This window comes from Aquila chrysaetos, chromosome 5, assembly GCF_900496995.4.
Source record: "Aquila chrysaetos chrysaetos chromosome 5, bAquChr1.4, whole genome shotgun sequence".
NCBI classification, from domain to species: Eukaryota; Metazoa; Chordata; class Aves; order Accipitriformes; family Accipitridae; genus Aquila; species Aquila chrysaetos.
This window is the reverse complement of record NC_044008.1, coordinates 52,354,356-52,373,034: the sequence shown is the minus strand read 5'-3', so window position 1 is coordinate 52,373,034 and position 18,679 is coordinate 52,354,356. Positions and strand designations below refer to the sequence as shown.

The 18,679-nt window shown below is 38.5% G+C and overlaps 1 protein-coding gene across 8 annotated transcripts in view; it reads left to right on the top strand.

Moving 5' to 3' along the window:
* The window catches only part of ZFAND6 (zinc finger AN1-type containing 6), a 39,120-nt gene extending 23,027 nt beyond the window's left edge, over positions 1 to 16,093 (top strand). For all 8 annotated transcript variants that reach the window (XM_030013551.2, XM_030013550.2, XM_030013555.2 and 5 more), the window contains 5 exons: positions 3,459 to 3,628; positions 4,872 to 4,983; positions 7,156 to 7,256; positions 14,437 to 14,550; positions 15,134 to 16,093. In XM_030013551.2, the coding sequence (XP_029869411.1) occupies positions 3,478 to 3,628; positions 4,872 to 4,983; positions 7,156 to 7,256; positions 14,437 to 14,550; positions 15,134 to 15,282 (627 nt within the window). In that variant the 5' untranslated portion in view covers positions 3,459 to 3,477 and the 3' untranslated portion in view covers positions 15,283 to 16,093. The remainder of the gene's footprint in view (positions 1 to 3,458; positions 3,629 to 4,871; positions 4,984 to 7,155; positions 7,257 to 14,436; positions 14,551 to 15,133) is intronic.
* Positions 16,094 to 18,679: the final 2,586 nt, after the last annotated feature.

Here is an 18,679-nt window from a genome sequence, read left to right as displayed (position 1 = left end):
GCTGCTCTGCTTGCAGCTGTTTGACTTCTGCCTGAGCGGTGAGGAAGAAAAGTCCCTGAGGCACAGTGCTGTGTCATCTTGGCCTTTGCCCTCGTGCAGTAGCGGATGTGTACAGGAGAGGCATGTCTGAATTGCAGTGGCAGGAACCACCAGCACTTGGATCTCTGTTCCTTTATATTTTCAATGCCTGTTTTTGGCTAGTGGTTCTCCTAAATGCTTCAGGCTTGCTCTGCTGCTGAAACAAGTGGTTCCATACATCTTCAGCTTGACCCTCTCATGCCCAAACAGCACATGTGACAAACACAAGCTCAGAAACCAGTCTATGTTAAAACTAATTGGGAAAAGATGGAGTGGTTGGTTTTCTAAGTTTGATCACTTCCTTGATTCATTTCAGTGCATGTGAGCACTGAGAGGAGGGGAACAGCGTGGGAGAGGGAGTGAGAAGCTGGGGAGCAAGAGCTTATTATACTGGTTTGGCATTCTGTGGCTTTAGGGTTCAAATAGATCAGTTCAACCATCTAAGCAGCTTACAGGCGGCTAAAATGTGTGTTGTCCCTCCTGGTCACATGTCATCCCTCGCATCAGTTCCAGAGTTTTTCCCCTGTGTGTTCTGCTTTTTTCTTTTTGTTTTTTTGTGGGTTTTGTGTGTGTGTGTGAACTGATTGAGCTCACTGAACTGTCAGAAAGCTTTCTATGGTGGTGATGGCCCTTTTTTTTTCCTGGTGGTTTTTTTTTTGGTGGCTCAGGGGACTAATGGGGTGGATGAGGGTCCAGCTGAGCGCTGGTGTGGGCAATTGTATGTGCTTGTCCCCTTCTGAATGCAACGAGCTATTGTATTAGTTCAACTTCTTTCTCAGTTGACGTCATAACATTGCATCAGTTTGATCCTATCTCTTCTCCATTTTATTCCCCGAATATTAGCAACCAATGAAGGATCTTCTGCTTCCTGTGGCTTTTATTAAAACTCTTCAGAAGAATCCCTGGCACTTCCCCTTGGAGATTTAAGTGTTCTGGAGCCTCATGCCAGTGGCTTGTGCTTTGGCTGGTGTCAGGATCCACTGATTAATGAACTTGGGAACTGGCTTAGCTGGAACTCAGTCCAGCTTTTCTTGTTTTTCTTCTGGGCATCTTTGTGCACCTTTCACAATTTGTTTATTGAATTGGAGCAGACTCTTTTTTTTTTTTTTTTTTTTTTTTTATGTCCATGTTAGAAATTGTTATGCTGTGATTGCATTAGCACCTGGTCTCTTCAGCAACGGTTGTGTTGGGGAATAAGAAAATTAGCAGTAACTGGTGCTGTTACTGAGTTCCTCTGTGCTGCTTGAAGCTAACTGTTGAACAGAAAGGCAATCATGGTAGATTTTGAAAGTTAGTGTGGTAGGGTTCTTCTAATGTGCTGCTGTCTAAAATTGAAAGGATTGATATTTGTATTGTGACATTGAATCTCTATTAGCCCTTGAAATACTCTGTCCAAAGTGGTTTTTTTAATTGGTCTTTCAATCTTAAACATTCTGTACTGAGTGACTTGCGTAAGGATTCATCGTTAAATTGGTTTGAGTTACCAAAGCATGGAAAAATCGTGTTCACTTACACTCTCCTGAAATGGCTTCACTGATTGTTGGGCCCAGCGTAAGAATTCAATTCCCACATGCGCTACTTGCAGTTTCGTTCTAAAGGGCTGTCTGGAGAAAGGCAGGAATGAAAGTGCTCTTTCAGCTACAAGTACAGTACTTCAGCAAAATCAAATTTAGCTGTCGTTTGAGGTCAATGGGGGCTTTGTATGTCAAAAGCAAATGCTTCTATATTGGGGTGGGGGAGTGCAGTCAAACAGCTGAAATAAGCTTAATTGCAGGTTGAAGCTGAGTAAGATATTATCAGAGACTTTTTTTTTGTCTTCCTGCCTGTACATCATCTTTGTCTTATATCTTGAATACTTTCTCATCCTTAGAGTACCTTACTGCTGTGAACAGAAGACTTGACTGTCATTTCTGTGTTGCTGTTAGCTTTGCAACCTCGAGGTTTGCTTTTGAGGTATCAATTTCGTATGGTTTGGGGAAATAAAAACAAAATGCAATTGATGTGGGTGTGAGAGGAGATGAGGATATTTGTCTAAAAACAAAATAATGGGAAACTTGTTTGTATTTGGCTTCAAATATATCTTATGTAAAAGGAAATCTTTTTACCCTGGTGTACTTCTTACTGTCGTTTAATCTAGTTTTATAACTTGGCAATTGGTGAAGTATTAAATATCTTGAAACCCCTTCCCCTCTGGATTTTCTTTTCTTTGCTTTTGAAATATATGTTGATGTTACTTGGAAGATTGATCTCTTTTTTTTTTTTTTTTTTTTTTTTTTTACTAATATTGCTTATCATTGGTTTGACTTGCAAGAATTAAAATTATCCATGCTTCGACATAATTTTTAATCAAGAAGTATGAAATGGTAGACCTAAGTTGATCTTGAATGAAATAATTGATACCTTGAGATACTTAGTTTCTTATTGAGAAGGGTGGGTTTTCTTTCAAAACTGATACAAAAAAGGGTAAGAATATAAGGGGGGGGGGGGGGCAAAAAATGGAAAATTAATTTTATCTCACTGAGTGACAGACGTCAATAGCTGATTTACAAGTTAGACCATTTGAGAATAGTTAGGAGGCTCAGAACACTATTGAAAATGGTCACTTGTAATTTTCTGGTATTAAGAAGGTTTACAGATCTTTACAAGCCAGAGACAAAAAATACAAATTGTACAGTGTTTATGAAAACTTTAAGGATGTTATATGAGTTGACTTGATATTATCCCTTTACTTCTCATTTTTAGTATATTTTCACACAAAATTTATATATGGAAGGTATGTGTACCTAGTCTAGTATTTTTGACTGAAAGGGTGATTTTCTTTTTGCATGTGAAAAATCATAATATGGGTTTTGTGGTAAGTAGTTCTGTCATCCTTCACTAATGACGGAGTGACTAAACAGTAACTTGCCAATTCATGTGACTATTGTTAATTATAATTATTATGCAGTAAGTAAGCATGTGTTACCATGCTTGTCTTTCAGTTTATAGTTCTCATTCACAGTACTACTGGGTGTTCAAGTTTCAAGAAGAGTAGGTGTCCCCCTCACCTACCTCCCCTTAACTTACTTCTAGAAGCAGTAATACTTGCAATATTTTCTAAAATGACTTTCTTTGTGGGCTATATATTGACCATAAAATGGTGGGGCTGGAAGGGTCTGTATGTATGGGTCATGCAAAGCATACATATGACTGTATTTGTGTTATTGGGCAGACTTTTTAGACTTTTTAGGAATGGCTGTTGAGTTACCTGCAAGGCATCTTTTCTAGATCTTTTTGCTGTGTGTCACTGAGTTATAGGAAACTCCAGGTTTTCAGATGTCAACTGTTAAAGAAGGGTTTTCTCAGAACTCTAATTACTGGGTTATATGTATCAATTCCAGGTTTATAGAAGAAGGGAAAATGGCTCAAGAAACTAACCGTAGCCAAGTGCCTATGCTTTGTTCCACTGGTTGCGGATTTTATGGGAATCCTCGTACAAATGGCATGTGTTCAGTGTGCTACAAAGAACATCTTCAAAGGCAGAACAGTAATGGTAGAATTAGCCCTCCTGGTAAGTATGCTAACATATGTCTGTTTGAACAACTGAAAATGACACAGTAGACAGCAACTTGCTTCCTGATCATGTCCAAATACTAGAAATATAGGAGCATTAGTGTAAACTGTTTTATTCAAGTATCTTACCTTATGGAATGAGCTTGGATGAAATGCTTATAATTTAATCGTGCTGCAATTAATCTGCTCAGAAGTAGACTCTTGCTGATGCTTTTTGTATTAATCTGAGTGTTTCCAATTTGATGATATAAAAATGCAGGAAAAAAATACTATACCAACATATTTTTCCTGAAATTACTGACAGTAGAGATAACATTTAGCTTGGGGAATGTTTGTGAAAAGCATTTAAAATACAGGTATTTAATTTCTGCAGCCTGATGCTGAAGGATTAACCTGTAGACACTTTCTAAGAACAGTTTCTCCTAACTTCAGATAGAGATACTTTTTGTTCTTTTTGGCCCAGTGCCCTATGTGCTATGGTCTTTCCTACAAAGCAGATTTCCCATTGAAATAAGTGCTGTCTTCCTACATTCACTCCCTAGAAAAAGCTAGAGGGCTTTTCCCCCTTTAATGGTAGTGCCCTCAGAAAGAAGAACCCTTTTCCTGCTCTGTTCACCCCGATGTTTTCAACTTCAGCATGTTCTGCTGGGGGAAGGAGGTTTAGGGAATGCTTCCCTGGAGCTTCTAAAATGTCTCTTCTGGCTTGGCTGAATACTGACAGCAAGGAATCTCATGGTGCACTCTTGAAGACTTCTATCCTTGACTTTAATATTAAACTTGACTTTTAAAATTGAAGCAATAGCTTTCGTTGAAATCTGGGGACGTAGGTTCTACAACTTCAAAATGGATCCTAAGTTGGCATTAGGATGCTACGCTACTGTTTCTCACAGATCCATCTTGGTTTTTTTAAACAAAACCTAAGCTTACCGTGTCGGAATACTGCCGTTTATGCTGAGCAAGCTGTTTATAGATGCTTTAATTAGCAGAAAATAGTAACTATTTTAAAGCTTCAGCTTCAGAATTTTGTGTCATGCAACTTCTGGGGGCCTGGGGCTGGAATGTGATCAAAATATGGCCAAAACATAATTACTTTTCATAAATTTATGTTTCATTATGATATATGCTGAGATTCAGTTACTTTCCTGGCAGGTGTCATGGGGGTCAAAGAATAATTGCATTGTGTAACTTTTGTAATCCCAGGAAGTAGTGTAACGCATTTTACATTAGTGTCTTCCTTCCAGCAACTTCTGTCAGTAGTATAACTGAGTCCTTACCGGTTCAGTGCACAGAAGGCAGCGCCCAGGAAACTCAGTCAACTTTAGATTCTACATTGACTCCATCTATGCAGCCAAGGTAAGCTGTTTCTGTCTGTTCTGTGGTTTTATGTAAAAATCTGTATCAAGATGATTAAATGAAGTGTACTGATACTGCATAATTAAATGCTAGGACCTGGATTAGGAAAACGTGTAAGATTTAACTGCTAACTTTAAAGCATGGGATCTATCAGTAGATAGTAGCTGATCTGTTAGCTGCATCTTGCATTCAAATGCAAATTCATCTTTAGAATTTAGCCTCAATAGGAGCTTTGCCAGCTTCATGCTGTTCTGCAGAGACTTGTCTGGCTAGTCTTCTGACTCCACAACGTGCAGTTGGTTGTACATTTACCAAAGGAGAGCTCTTTCAGTCTTAGAAACTTGAGGATTTTGTAAAATGGCAGAAAGCTGTTTACTAGAGCTGTCATAAATAAATGTATGATAATGTGTGAACAAACTAGTTGTTCCACAAAAAGTGGAGCATACTACAACAGGGGAAGGATATATCTGAATCTTAGTACGAGTTGTGCTACTGAACTGATTTCTTATTAAACAAGTAATTTCCAACTGGATTATTCAAGGAGACATAATGTCCTCTTGTAAATCACTCAGACTTACTAAGTGCTCTCCATTTGTAAAAGCTAAATATTTGTTTATGTTTAGTGGCTGCATTTCAGTTTAGAATGACACAACCAAGAGTGACTTACATGCTTTGGAAATATTTTGAGTGAAAAATGTTACGTGTTACGCTGTGGAAGCTAACTTGCGGTAATGCTCATTCCAACTTTCCTTTAAAAATCAGAATGTAGTAAAACACAGGCTGAGGGTGATTTCATCAGTTATTGTTGGCTGATTCTGTTCAGACTGTGTTTTCTGCTCCTTAGCTTTTTATAGGAGGTGTTATCTCATGCTTGGATCCTGCATATGAACTGAGAGCTAGGTGTCATGCTTGATGCTATATTTGGTCTTTCCATTCTGGGATTTCTAATTGAGGTAGAAAATAGATGTCTTACCCTTATACAACTCTTCTGGTATGTGTTTAAAAAAAAAAAAAAAAAAAATCATCCAGGTCAGTGTACAGAGGTGAACCAATTACAGTGCCTTGGGTTTGTTTTCTCACACAACCTTTATAATACCATGAAAGAGAAAGAAGTATCTCTTTGATCACTAGTTTGATTACTGGTTACGGGAAAAATGAGTGGATGGTTGCTCTTAGACTTGCACTTCAAAAAAATCAGTGTCACTTGTTCTTTTTTCCAAAATAAAAGCAGGGATTCAACTTCAGTCTCTGGTAATACCTCAGAGTTATGATACTTTGAGGAAATGTCTAGTAAATTGACAATGCCCTCTTGTACGTGACCAAACCTGCAGTTCAAGACCCAAGTGCAATTCTTGGCAACTAAAATTGTGACTCCAATGCCCTGGTGGTGTCATGGACTCCTGGTAGGGCTTTGCTGGTTCATGGGCTACTGGATAATCCAATTTCTTGGACTGAGTGAATCCCTAAGTGGAAAGGGAGAAACAAATTGGGCGAATGGGGTAGTGCTATCTCTTGCTTGGGACTTCAGCTCTGTCTTGTTCCACAGTAGAGCTGCTGGATGAGCTGTTTGGCTGTGAGTGACTGTTAGTATTGAATCTCTCTCCCATAACTGTCCAAGGTATTAGTTTTCAGCCATGCTGTGATTTTAGCAGGAGGGCTGACAGGGTTGGGAAGTTTGGCGAGCACTACTTTACAGTGCCAAAATCTAAGGGGTTCTGTATACAGCTGCAGATGCCTTATTTCTGGAAACATTGACATGCTGCAATTTCCTTGTTCGTATCCCTAGAACACCAAAAGTAGCTCCTCTACAATTATCTTGCTGACTTCTGTTAAAAAAATCCCTGCATGTTGAATGTTGCATTGTTGCTTCTGTGTGGAAGGATGGTATGCCAAACTACTTCAAAATATTTTTTCCCTTTTTATAGTTGAACTGGTTTATTGCTTTCAATATGAATGTAAAAATGTTTAACTTTTTTCATCAATTCAGATTGTCTGGTATTCTTAGACACTGTGGCGTTTTTAAGTGGTTAAGAAACAACTTCAGAGTGAAAAGTTTTGGCATGCTCTTTCATCAAGATGTAGTCTAATGTATTTCTTTCAGGAATGCTCTATAGAACATGGACGTGCCTCATGAACATCATAACGTTTTTTTTTTTTAATTTTGCCCCACAGCCCTGTGTCAAGTCAGTCACTTTTAACAGAATCTGTAGCATCATCCCAACCGGATAGTACGGCTGTGGACAAAACAGTACCTGAGACAGAAGATTTGCAAGGTTGGTGCCTAGTTTTCAAAGGCAGAACTTATGAATAATGTTTTTAAAACTTGACTGTTCTTAATATACTACTGTTCAAGAGATGGCTTATTCTCAAACCCAAATATTCTGTGAAGTCAGAAGGCAAAATAAGGATAAACTTTCTTAGCTAAAAGGCAAGTCTTTAAACTGAAAACTTTTTGACTGGCAATTTCAGTATCTGCTGTAAATAGTGTGTTAATTGAAGTTGGAAGTGCACAAATCAGTCAGTCTACTGTTCTGTCTTTGTGCCACAGCTATTACATGTAAGTAGAGTTCTGAGTATCTGTTACTTCTCAGAGTAGTTATTTGCAGCAAATATCACAGTTTACAAGCATATTTGTGGTAAAGGTTGTTATGACATAGCTATTATAAGAACAGTGTTAGTATCATGTATAAACATGAAACACCTATAAAAGAACCTTTCACCTATGAACTGTAGTGGTGTAATATTTTTGACCCACTGAAATTCACTTTATCAAATACAAAAATACCAAACCACAAACTCTGGTTGCTTGAAGGAAAATGGCTGAGTGATTGGGCAATTTTAACTATATTGGCTTAAAATCCCTATTGCTGATACAGTGTAAAGTTTTTTTTCTCTTTGATTTTTTTTTTCTTTGTATGCGCAGGCTTGTAGAGCTTAAAAGAAAAGAGGCTTTTAAATAGTATTTTTTAGGAAAATGTAAAAATGCCAGATAGTATACAAAATTTGCTCAGACTTGTAATCCATAGACATTATAAGACGTATTCAAAGGTAAGTCAGTAAGTGTTCTGCCTTTTACTTCTGCTGACACAGCTAAGGTTTTAGTGGGTAGAGTTATGTTTCTGTAGACTAGTCTAAACATAGGAGTTTGGGTTTTCCACAGATACAACATGTAATTCCACTGAAAGATGCTAAATATAAGTTCTTTCATTGTATCTCTGGTATCAAAGTTCTGCTTTTCAAATACTTTTCTAAACCTGAACTCTTCCTTTTTGTAGGGTGGAGTAGAAAAGTCATTATTCAGCTACTGTGCTGAGTAAGGCCACCTCCTCGGTCACACAAACAGTAGCTGTAAAACTCAGAGAAAAGGTTTTAATGCTAGTGCCACTTTGTACTAGCCTTTGAGATGCCAATTATTAGAAACATGTTTACTCTTAAAAAGGTGTATTCTAGACATATGTTCTAATACCCGTGATTTAGGTTTTTTTTCTGGAGCAGAGAGCTCTTGTTGCCTCAGTTTTGACAATGCACATAAGGCATGCTCTTAATACCGATCAATGATGTCTGGCCTTACCTAGCTTGAGAGAAGAGCAAGTGCTGAAGAGGCTTATGCTTCTTAAGTTCTGTATATTTGCACAGCAGAGGTAGGTTTGCAAGCTAGATTTTTAGTTGATATACCTCTGAGTAATATAGATATGGCTCTACTTTCATCTGCTTTCTGCAGTATAGGGAACCTGGGATGTGCTGCGTGCCAGCTGTAACCCAGCTCCCATGCAGGTACATCCCTTTCTGGGAACCTCAGAAGCAGAACACCTCACTCAGGCACATGAATATTGCATTGTTGGTTTATGCTGATGTGGATGTGGCATATATTGGAGAATATAAAGGCGACTTCTGTAAGCTGATCTTCCTACTACCCTGTTGTGGTTTTTTTTTTTTTCCTTCTTCCTGTTAGTCTTGTAATTCTTCATCTCCATCCAGTGCCTGAATTAGTCTCTCTGTTTACATATGTATCTTACTTGCTTGGCTTAGCTGTAAATTGAAACTCTAGGTTTGCATCTGCAGTCTTTTTCTACTGTCTTTTCACTGGGAGGTGGGGGGAGTGCTTTATTTCAAAATAATCTTTGATGCTTGTACTGTGAGGTGACTTGGGCCTGTGAAAATACTTTTCCCAGCAAGTTTTCAGAGGAATGTCTCTCTTCTTACCCATTTGGAAAAATTTATGCTCCTTCTAATTCTCTACCTGTAAAGCAAATTTCCCCTGTGAGAAGATAAGATACGTTTCTCAACTAGAAGCTTTGATTTCAGGGGCATATTTGCATTTTACAGTATGTATTTCAAGGATCAACCTATATCAGGTATCTAGAGTACTTGTCTGTCTCCTTTTCTTTGTACCATAGTGATTTCTAAACTAAGAACACCACCACCATGTAATTGCAGTTCTAAATTACAATCCCTATTTATAACTCACTGTGGCAGGGTCAGCCTTGTTTCCTGAAGAGTTGCTTCTGTGCTATCCCTTAACTGAAAATCATAGGAAATGTAGTGTTTCCAGTTTTAAAGTATTTTGCTTTGAAAGTGTAAGTTTGGAAAGCAAGTAGCTTATATGGATACTAAGTGGATTTCATTGGATTGTTGTCACAACTGTGCATCCTAAAGTTTCTCCCCCCCCCCCCCCCCCCCCCCCCCCATCATTCAGAATTTTAATTTTAGGCTGCTGTCAAGAATGTAATAGAAATGTGTGAATCAAAGTTACTTAGTATTGTCTGGCTTTGTAGCATTTAAAAAAAAAAGTCACAGGAATGTGGTAGTTAGTCCCAGACTTAAGAGCTTATAATGCTATTTCTGTTGATGTAGGGGAGGAAAAAAGAAATTGTCTGCTTTGATCATTTGTTCAGTATTTATTCTGATAAAAATCTTGCTTCATTGGAATGTCTGTTCTGGAACAAATTGTTCTATGCTACTTGTATAAATTAGTCTATTGTATTTATTTGAGGTCCCCTTAACTTACCATGTAACAAAATTTACTAGGCTACAATAGCAATGAGTGAAAGATTGGGTGAATCGTTAAGCTTTCTTAGATTACTATTACTATTTTTTTAAAGCAGACAGATAAATGGGACTTGAGCTGTGTGCACACAGTCCTTGCTGTTTGCAGACAAGCTAAAACTACAGAGGGATAAGAATCCCAAAGAGCAGTTCAGATTTGTTTGTCTTCATTGGATTTATGCATTGCAAAAGAAATAGAGGAAAACTATAGAATATGTTAATAAATCTAGATTTTAAATTTAGTGATTGTGTGACAGGTGCTTGTAGGTGTGGAACACTGCAAAAAGCCCAGATGCTAGGTAGAGGCTAATAGAATTATTATTTTTTTTTTACTTTAATGTTCTTAAATATCATGAATATACCATTAAAGATGACCTAAAATGAAACTCATTAAGTTACAATTCAGCTTTTCTAGCAGCTTTCTTCTATTCTGAGCATCTCTCCAACTCATTTTAGATTGCCTCATGGGCTGTTGTACCTTTTGCTCAACATTACAGCACTGTTAGGATTAGCCAGTCAGGATTCCTTATTTGTTAGGCAGGGGATTAACAGGGCTGCCTCCCAGCAAGCCTGCAAGCAGGTAAAGAGGCGCTTTACTTCTCTAGGATTAATGAGTTTAAAACCATCCAGGTTAGGATTCATGCTTCATGTTTCAGGGAGGTTTTTAAAGGTAAATGAAACTTGTCATGGAATGCAGGAGCACTCCACCACATAGTTTGTGGAGCTCTTACAACTCAAAAACATAGGGCTAAAAGTATAATTTGTGTTAACAGGTGGGCTTTCAGCCTCCAAGAGGCTGAAAACTTCTGAAAGCCAAAACAGTCACTCTGATTTTCTAACTCACTGTGAATTGGAGAGGTCTATACATTAGCATTGCAAAATGCAACCAGTTGTGTAATATGGTGTGGTTACTATTTTGAAAAATCAAAATACAGAGATTTGAATAACTAGCTAAAAGGTATATGGCTGTTCTTCTGAATGAAGTCACCTGGTTTTATGCTCATCTAGGTTTTTAGTGAAGTAAGCCAGTTTAATAATTCAGTCATTGCTGACTAGGTTTAAAAAAACTTGATATTAAAACAGTTAAGTTGCTACAGAATTTTATGTGGTGATAACCTGGACCTAAGGTGAATGCTGTTGAACTAATGGTGTCAACTTCAGTCGAAATTATTAGGGCTAGCTCAGTAGATAGTACTGGAAAGTAATTGATGGATACCTGAGATTTTTGTGACAGTACCAGGTACTCAGAGGTGGAGTATGATTATGATACAAGTGTGGAAAATAATGTAGGATATCCTGATTTACTGGACGAATGCTCCAGGGAGAGAGGAAACATTCACGAGGGAGATTTAAAACTAAATTCTGTAGATAAGTGTGCTCTTATTTATTTAATTTGCCTCTTCCTAACATTGAAACAGTGTATTTTAGGCTGATTACTTCAGCTTAGTGTTAAAATGTTAGGAAGTAGGGATCTTCTGTTTAGGATTAACTTCACATTTTAACTTCACAATTCATTCCTCTAGAGGAGCAGGCATTCTTCCTAGGTCTGGTCAGATGCACTTAAGAGGTAAATGTAGCTGTTTATACTCTTCCTGAGGGAATGATGAATTTTTTTTTTTTTTTTTTTGAGAAGCTCTGCCTAGTAATGCAGGGGTGACAAAACATCCAGAGTAGGGAGAGAGGAGAGAACAGATGGGGTGTCAGGAATCTTGCAGCAAATACATGGAGTTGTGTGTTGTGCCTGCAAGGATGCAAGGACTGGAGTGTGCTTTATCTTGAGGGTGCCGTTTTCACAGTCAGTTGGAGTACGCTGAAGTTCAAGTAGGTTTGGCACAAGCTAAGCAGTAGCAAAAGCTTCTGCCTTTAGGAGGAAATCCAGGCTCTGCTTGTTTTGATCACCTAAGAACATGCTCTATAAAACAGGGAACTTCTAGTGGCCAGCCCAACTTGTCAGCTCCAGAAAAATGAGTGTGTGTTCATGCTTTATTCCTTTTTGGTTAGTTGGCTGCTTGTACTGGTGCTCCCAACGCTTCTGTTTTCCAGCTAAAGGCAGAGCTGGGACTGGGGGAAGGGAGAGAATAGGTTCCAGCAAAGCAGACAGCAGCATCCTGGAATCCAGACAAAGTACAGCAGCTGGGAGTGGCTGCAACATGTTTCCTGCAAGCTTCAAACTGGGTGGTATTGCATATTACCTGGCTTTTTTCTGTTGCATTCATCACAGCTAGCTTGTAGATGGAGCACTAAACACTGGCACTTTGTCATCTAAAGGTGGCTTAGTGGTTGGGATATTCATGATTATCATAGAGGATTTTGAGTCAAATGTCTGGCTTCTATGCAAAAAAAAATGGAGATCTAAAATTTATGGTCACTACAGTAGATACAAAGTGACTTGTGGCAACAGTAGAAGAATCTTCCCACTCAGTTCTACAGTGAGCAGCAGCCCTTAAATATTTTTAAACCTTTTGAATGCGAGAGCCATACCCGCAAAGAAAATGTAAGTATGTATGTATTAGAGAGCCTTGTTATGCAGGGAGCAGTGCCAGTTTTTCCTAAATTTGGCTAATAGTGACAGAAGCTTTTAGTAAAACTTATATTGAGGTAACTGGATTTTTGCTACAACAGGAAATGCAAACTTGAGCATGTTAGCTGCTAACGCTAAATCATGGCATGAAGCTTTTGTAATTAATTAATAAACACTGCAATGTCTGTTCTGTATAACACTGCAAGAGTTCATTTGAGTAAGTCTTACCACTTCTGATAATTATCTCACATCTTTTAATCCTTACTGCTTTTGATTCTTATCTTGCAAACCTTTGGATATTATCTGTGCACTCAGAAATGTGCCCTTTAACAGCCATTTAAAGCCATTGAACCTTTTCTTGCAAACTATCAATTCTTACAAATTTCAGGACAAAGAAAAGCTCTGCTTGTAACATAGTGAATTTTAAAGTATTTAATAAACCATGTATAACAGTCTATCTCTGCTAGATTAACCTTTGGAATATATTGTCTGCTTGGGCAAAGTCTTTGCTGGTGGTCAGGTATTTTTGTACCCATTGATATTGCTTGATACAGACTACAATGTTTTGATACATTGCAAAAGTGGAAAGAGCCCTTTCCTTTAAAAAAAAACAAACAAAAAAACCCCCCAAAAACCAAACAACCCCCCCCCCCCCCCCCCCCCCCAAAAAACAAAACCAAAAACCCCCATCAGAATAGCAGTACAGGAAAAAGCCCCACCAGAATTGTCATGCAGAATAGCAGTCGGCTGGTGTAGAACTAGCACAGAATTGCATCTGACAGTCTCCGCTTAACAAAAGTCCAGCTGCACAGAGATGCCTGCAGCTTTTTCCCTGACAAATGTCTGGGCTTGCTGTTGTATTCCCTTCTTTACAGCACTGGTTCTAGCTTTGCTTCCATTACCACTCTTCCCAGCTGGAGTTTGCTTTTGTTCTTTGCCTCTTTGCTGCAAATACTCCTAGCTTCTGTGTACCTTACTCATGGGATACTTGTCCTGCTGTGATCTAGCAATGGCTGGTAGGCAGAGATTGGCTCTTAGCCCTTCTCGAAATGAAGTTGGGTTTTTTTGGTTTCTATTTCTGTTTTATAATGTAAGGAATGTGCAAATACTTGGGGAAAACGAGCCAATTTCTATTTTTACCTGAGTCAGGCGAATACTACCATTACTTGTTTATATTCTCCCACACAACCTATAACCTGTCTCTTTCAGATGTGAGAGAATATTAAAGTAGGTTGAAAGTTTACCTGCTTCCTTCTTGGTTTCAGGATACTGTACTTCTTCCCTGTAAGTCTGTTTATCTTGAGCTAATGGTATCTCACCCCAGGTAGCGACTAGCCTCTGTGTAGACTTTTTCCAGGTGTGCAAGAGCAGCAGTGTCACAGTGGTAGAGATTGTTCTGAAACTCTGCATTTTGTGCGACCTCAGTATTGCAGCCTTCAGCAAAAATAATGTTGATTCAGTATTTGAAAGGGAGTGGTTTACTCAACTGATCGTAATAAATACAGTGCTTTGTACAAGCTGATTTAAAAGGAACTGGACTAGTAACACTGGTAGGGAAACACTTGGGTGTTGGATTCTCTTCCCAAATCTGACAGCACTGAATCTTACTTTTAAACCTAATTTTTAATTATTCTGTTTCTTTATGGTATTTTTGTATTGTGTACTTTGTATGAGCATTCAGTGAATTCTCCCCTTAACTTATTTTGAAGTGAATTCCAGTATCACTACTGAAAGTCCATTGCACTTCAGACATGGAAGCTGCAGCAAAATGACTAACCCCAGAACTTAAATTTACAACATGGGCTTTAGATTATAGTATGATTTTGAGGAAGGGGAGAGACACAGACATTTTTTTCCATTGTTCTTATTAACTTTTTTAATGTTAGCTTCAGTGTCAGAGAATGCAGAGCCTACACCTGAAGAGCAAGACAAGTCACTTGATAAACCAAAACAGAAGAAGAATCGTTGTTTCATGTGCAGGAAGAAGGTTGGACTTACTGGTAAGAAACACTGATTTCGCTTTTCTTAGGCTTTGGACCTTCGAAAGGGTCTCCTAAGGGGAAAATGGGTCATAGTCATTTCGATGCTGTTGATTTGAAATAAAACTTGGCCAAAGGTGCTTTCAGCTGTCTCTTACTAGATTTAGTCATTCATGTATCACTTTGTTTTTCAACTTCTTGTCTTTAAGTGAAGTTCCTAATTCCACATACTTCCCTTCGGAAGTCTGCTTAGCAGAGGAATTGGATGGTAGTTTGCTGCTGTTCACTAATGAACTTTGCAGTGGTTCAGTGAAAGGGCCCAAGAAAACTTGAGTTCTGTGGGGTGAAGATTCATAAACAAAGAAAAAGAGCTGTTTTGTGCTAGTGTTATCATGTGATAGGAAGGAATGGTCAAGTCAAATCTTACTGTAATTGCTTAAAAATATATTGTTTGTGATTCTTATGCTTTCTGCAGCAGAGGCTCTTTGGCTGATTGACACTGGTGACTGAGATTTATTGCTAGTGAGTGAACACATTCAGGATTTAAAACAAACCAGTATAATTAAGAATGTTGAAATGTCTAAGCTAATATTTCTGTCCACAGGGTTTGAATGTCGGTGTGGAAACGTTTACTGTGGTATGCACCGTTATTCAGACGTACACAGTTGCTCTTACAATTACAAAGCCGATGCTGCTGAGAAAATCAGAAAAGAGAATCCTGTAGTTGTTGGGGAAAAGATCCAGAAGATCTGAACTGCTGCTTCTGCTGGAATACAAAAATCCTCTGACCATCTGCAGATTAAATTGACTTGAGCTTTTTTCCTTAGTCATCAGGAACGTAGAGCAGTTGTATCTTGCCTAGACCTTTTAATCATGCATGTCATCAGATGAATAGATTTTTTTGTTTTTGTTTTTTGTTTTGAAAATGACTCTGAACATTTATTTTCATTGCAGTTTTCTGTGGCTGAAGACTTAAGTAAACTTTACAAGTATTATCCTTTAAGATCATTTTAATTTTAGTTGAGTGCAGAGGGCTTTTATAACAAACGTGGAGAAAATATTGGAGGGCTGTGCTTTTCCAGGATAAAACATGCATGCGTTAACTTTGCAGTTTATTTTCTTGTTGTATATAGCTTTTCTCTGCAGTACAATTTCTTTTTTTTTTTTTTGATAATGCCTTGTATGGCACAACTAGTTATCAGTAACTGAATGTATTTTAATCATTATGGCTGCTTCTGGTTTTTTTTCCCATTAACGAGAGGTTATACATGTTCGCATATTAGCTTGTTTGCACCCTCTACCTATTTATGTATGAATCATTTGTAATGAGAGTGTGTGCTGAGATTGTCTGTGTGTTTTTTTTGTTTGTTTGTTTTTTTAATTGGGTTTTGTTTTTGTGTGTGTGGGGGGAAGGCTGTATGCACTTCATTGACTGCAGGTTTCATTGGGATTACATCCATCAGTCTGTCTGTACACAAATATGAAGAATGATCTGAAGTACCTGTGCTGTATTTATGTTTATCCACGTCTTAACTTTGATTAAATAAAATTTAAAAAAATCGGAGCCCCTGTGGCTGTCACTGGCATATGTAATTTGGATTTCTCTTGCTTTATTTTCATGGGTACCGTCCATTGGTGGTTCCCTTACTTACAGTGTATTTATTCACAGAGACCCTGTATATCCTAATGCCAGCTAACTTCTGATTTTTTTTTTAACCCTTTCACCTATAACTATCAGAGAGACTACAGTTTCCAGAAGCTTTCTACCTTGTGCCATGATACATTCTGCCCAGGGAGTTCCTGTGCTTCCTGTGCAGGGTGTCACTTGTACAGGAGTTGGGGTCATTTGTGACAATGTTCTTAAGTTGGGGGCAGACCTACAAGTAAAACAGATGTGGCCAGTGACTAGGCTGTGGATCCATGCATGTGATTCTGGTTCTAGGAAATAGAGCCATGGGGTTTGTGATCCACTGTGTGATAGACAGAGAGGACTGCACAGACTTCCTTGAAGTTAGGTGAGAGAATGGTTCTTGAGAAAGTTTCTCTAGTGAGATGTCCTTACTTCTTGAGGTTTGAAAACCACAGACTTCAATGTTGAATGCTGCCACAACCACCCTCCTTAGCAGATCTACAGGTTTGTAAGTGATCCACATTTGGGGGTAGGAGGAATTGTTCTTTTATTGTCTTGTAAGGGTGCTTAGTAAGTTTCTTTTAATTAAGGCTGCCTGTCTTGTCAGATCAGATTCTGTGCCTCAACCATTCAACCATCCCGGTCATCTATGTAACTCAAAGGTTGAGTGGTTTATGTAGTACCATGGGAACTTCAGCCAGTGCTGCTTATCACCAAACTTAACAGTACACTAAAGCAGAGCTAATTCCTCTCCAGATGGTACTGATCTGCAGTTTAAATTTCGCTTGGTGACTTGCTGCTGCTTTGAAGCGTTTGTGAAATAAATGAGATTGCATGGCTTTATTTAAAACATTAAATTTTTAATCAAAGCTGGCTACATCCTTTAAAATTTGGAATGCTCTTTAAAAGCTATGGCTGGCAATTAGTAGATAAAGCACTACATTTAGCATATAAACACTATGCAGCAGAAGGAGCTTTCTCTGTCAGATAGCTATGGAAAGTAATCTGCAAGACCCAATAATAAATGAAGTATTTTGTGCTTGCAAAAATGGCTTAAGCACAATCTATGAAGCTTTTTTTTTTTATAGTAAAGAAGGGAGTAAACTCTTTCTAGCAGTTTCCATAATGGTCTGCCATTTTATGGGTCAAAGATCCTGTATTTCCTCAGAGCATTTGCTAAACTTCCTCTTGTACAGCACAGACCATGGAAGAGCAGCAGCATCTTCTCTTTCATGGGTGTTTCTCAGTTTGCTGCTACTTCCCTATTCTCTAATCCTTCTCTTAGTTTGAGTCCTCCCTCTCCCCTGTTTCTGGTTTCTCGCTTCCTTTTCCGAAAAGTGTCCTGTTCTCTCCCCTACGTGCCCTCCCCTCCAATCTGCCTTTCCTCTGACAGTGATACTTCTGGGCCAAGCAGAGAGCACACACTGTAGATTTCACAATGGGGGGAAAACTGGTTATGTTTGTATTTTCTGGTATCTGAGAGATTGAAAGGAAAAAAGGTACAAGAAAAGCGACTGCCTTTGGAATTCACATACTCCCTTTACTACCACCTGTTATGAAGCAACAACTTTTCTGGCCCTCGATTGTACAGTGGGAAATGTAACAGTGCTGAGAGCAAACTTGCCTTGCAATGCCATGGCAGTACTGACAGTGAGGCAGATCAGTATCAGGCAGGCACACGTATCATTCTCAAAGCAATCTAATACACCTCCTTTGGCCTGGCTTGTGCAGATTTCTCTAGAGTTAAGAATATTGAAAGAGTATATGGTCCTGATCTATAAGCTTGCATTTAGATTGGACATCCACCTTTCCCTCACGCTTAAGAATTGCATGTTATCTTTGTTTGCTTTGGCATTGGCTGTGTGTTATCATGGTGGTTGATCTGCTTCTCAATCTGGGTAACTAGTGAAGCTTTATATTTGGTGTCATCAGCTTGAGTTTAGCAGATGAACATTTTAATTAATACCAGCACATTCACAGCACTACAAAACACTTGAGTAAATCTGTCTTCCCAGGATGCACAGTGTGTATTTGAAACATGCTTTCAAGATGTCTTTGTTTTGGTTTTGGAATAAACAGGTTCTACCCAAGTCCTATAACCTTGGCATGAAACATCTTCACTGTGTTAAAAACATTTCCAACCATTAGTGGAATGGAGTTTTACCTTAGGTACAGGAATTTTACAGAAGTTTGTGCTGGGCATTGTATTATTTAAATAAGACCCCCTTTCAAACAGCACCATGTGAGCTTGCATCTCCACTAGTGAAGAGCCGTCACAGATGGGCTGTCATCAATGCTGTTTTGTCATCTTACACTGAATATCTGGCTGTACAGCTTGCTGCATTTCTTCTAATGAGTCTTCTCTGCCAAGAAAAAAAGAAGTCGAGCAGGAAACTCGTTCTTCGGTTTGGCAGTCACAAGCATCTAACCATTTTTACTGAAAAGGGGTGGTCTTTGTTATTTAGTTCTAATTTCAAGGCTATTCCCTTATCGGTTTCTACTTTTCCTGAATATGGGTGA